This window comes from Coenobita brevimanus, chromosome 101 (assembly GCF_032717465.1).
Source record: "Coenobita brevimanus isolate Jiangsu-jjx chromosome 101, ASM3271746v2, whole genome shotgun sequence".
Classification (NCBI taxonomy): Eukaryota; Metazoa; Arthropoda; class Malacostraca; order Decapoda; family Coenobitidae; genus Coenobita; species Coenobita brevimanus.
Window position 1 is genome coordinate 72,548,813 of NC_137054.1, and position 930 is coordinate 72,549,742.

At 44.3% G+C, this 930-nt stretch overlaps 1 protein-coding gene across 1 annotated transcript in view; it reads right to left on the reverse strand.

Moving 5' to 3' along the window:
• Positions 1–598: 598 nt before the first annotated feature.
• Positions 599–930, reverse strand: part of LOC145414880 (uncharacterized) — a 19,550-nt gene continuing 19,218 nt past the window's right edge. Inside the window, exon 10 of the mRNA XM_080284297.1 lies at positions 599–775. Within this exon, the coding sequence (XP_080140423.1) occupies positions 599–775 (177 nt within the window). The remainder of the gene's footprint in view (positions 776–930) is intronic.

The following is a 930-nucleotide window of genomic DNA, read 5'->3' on the forward strand; positions in this document are numbered from 1 at the left end:
CTCAACTTGGCCTAGATTTTCGTTCCTTTGCTCATTTCACGTAGCTCAGTGGCAGCAGACAGTACTACGGCTCTACATTCATTCCATAGCACTTCTTCATGACTAGCATCATATTCTAGCGTTAAACTATGGATACAGGTCAGCGTTCAAGAGGGAGAGATGGCAGTTTTAGGCCAAGTTAGAGTGAAAGGAGTATAGGCATCGAATTACCCAGAAACACGTCTTCCTTCAGTGTGCATTCCTGGCTACGAATTTAAGTTCCTCTCTAATAGTATATAAGGGTACGTAGCTCCTGTTCCTTAGCGATTTATTTGCATATTTCACTTTAACAGTCCTTTGTTTGTTAATACTGTCTTTTGAATATCGAAATAGTTTGCATCAGTAACATAAAGGAAAATAATAAGGTGTAATAGGGGAATAAATCGCTAACGAAGAGGTGATAGGTATTATGCAAAGGGGATTATAATAAAGGAAAACAATAAGATGCAATGGGGGGAAGAAATCGCTAAGGAAGAGTTGATAGGTAATAAAGGAGAATAATACGATGCAAAGGGGGGAATAAATCGCTAAGGAAAAGGAGATACATATTATAATAGACTTAGAAGAGCCAATCGTGTGTGAGGTTGGATGCGAGAATGGCAGGGGAGGAGGGGGAGGGGGAGGCCTGGGCAGCAAGGGCAAGGTTGACCCTGTGGTGAAGCTGCTGAAGTGACACGCCGTGCAGAACCTCCCTCGCCACCACACCGCTGAAGCTGGAACAACGCGACCCCACCACCTGCAAGCATCATCATCATCATCATCATCATCATCATCGCACACACACACACACACGAGAGAGAGAGAGAGAGAGAGAGAGAGAGAGAGAGAGAGAGAGAGAGAGAGAGAGAGAGAGAGAGAGAGAGAGAGAACGCTACTCTAAACAGTTCCTGA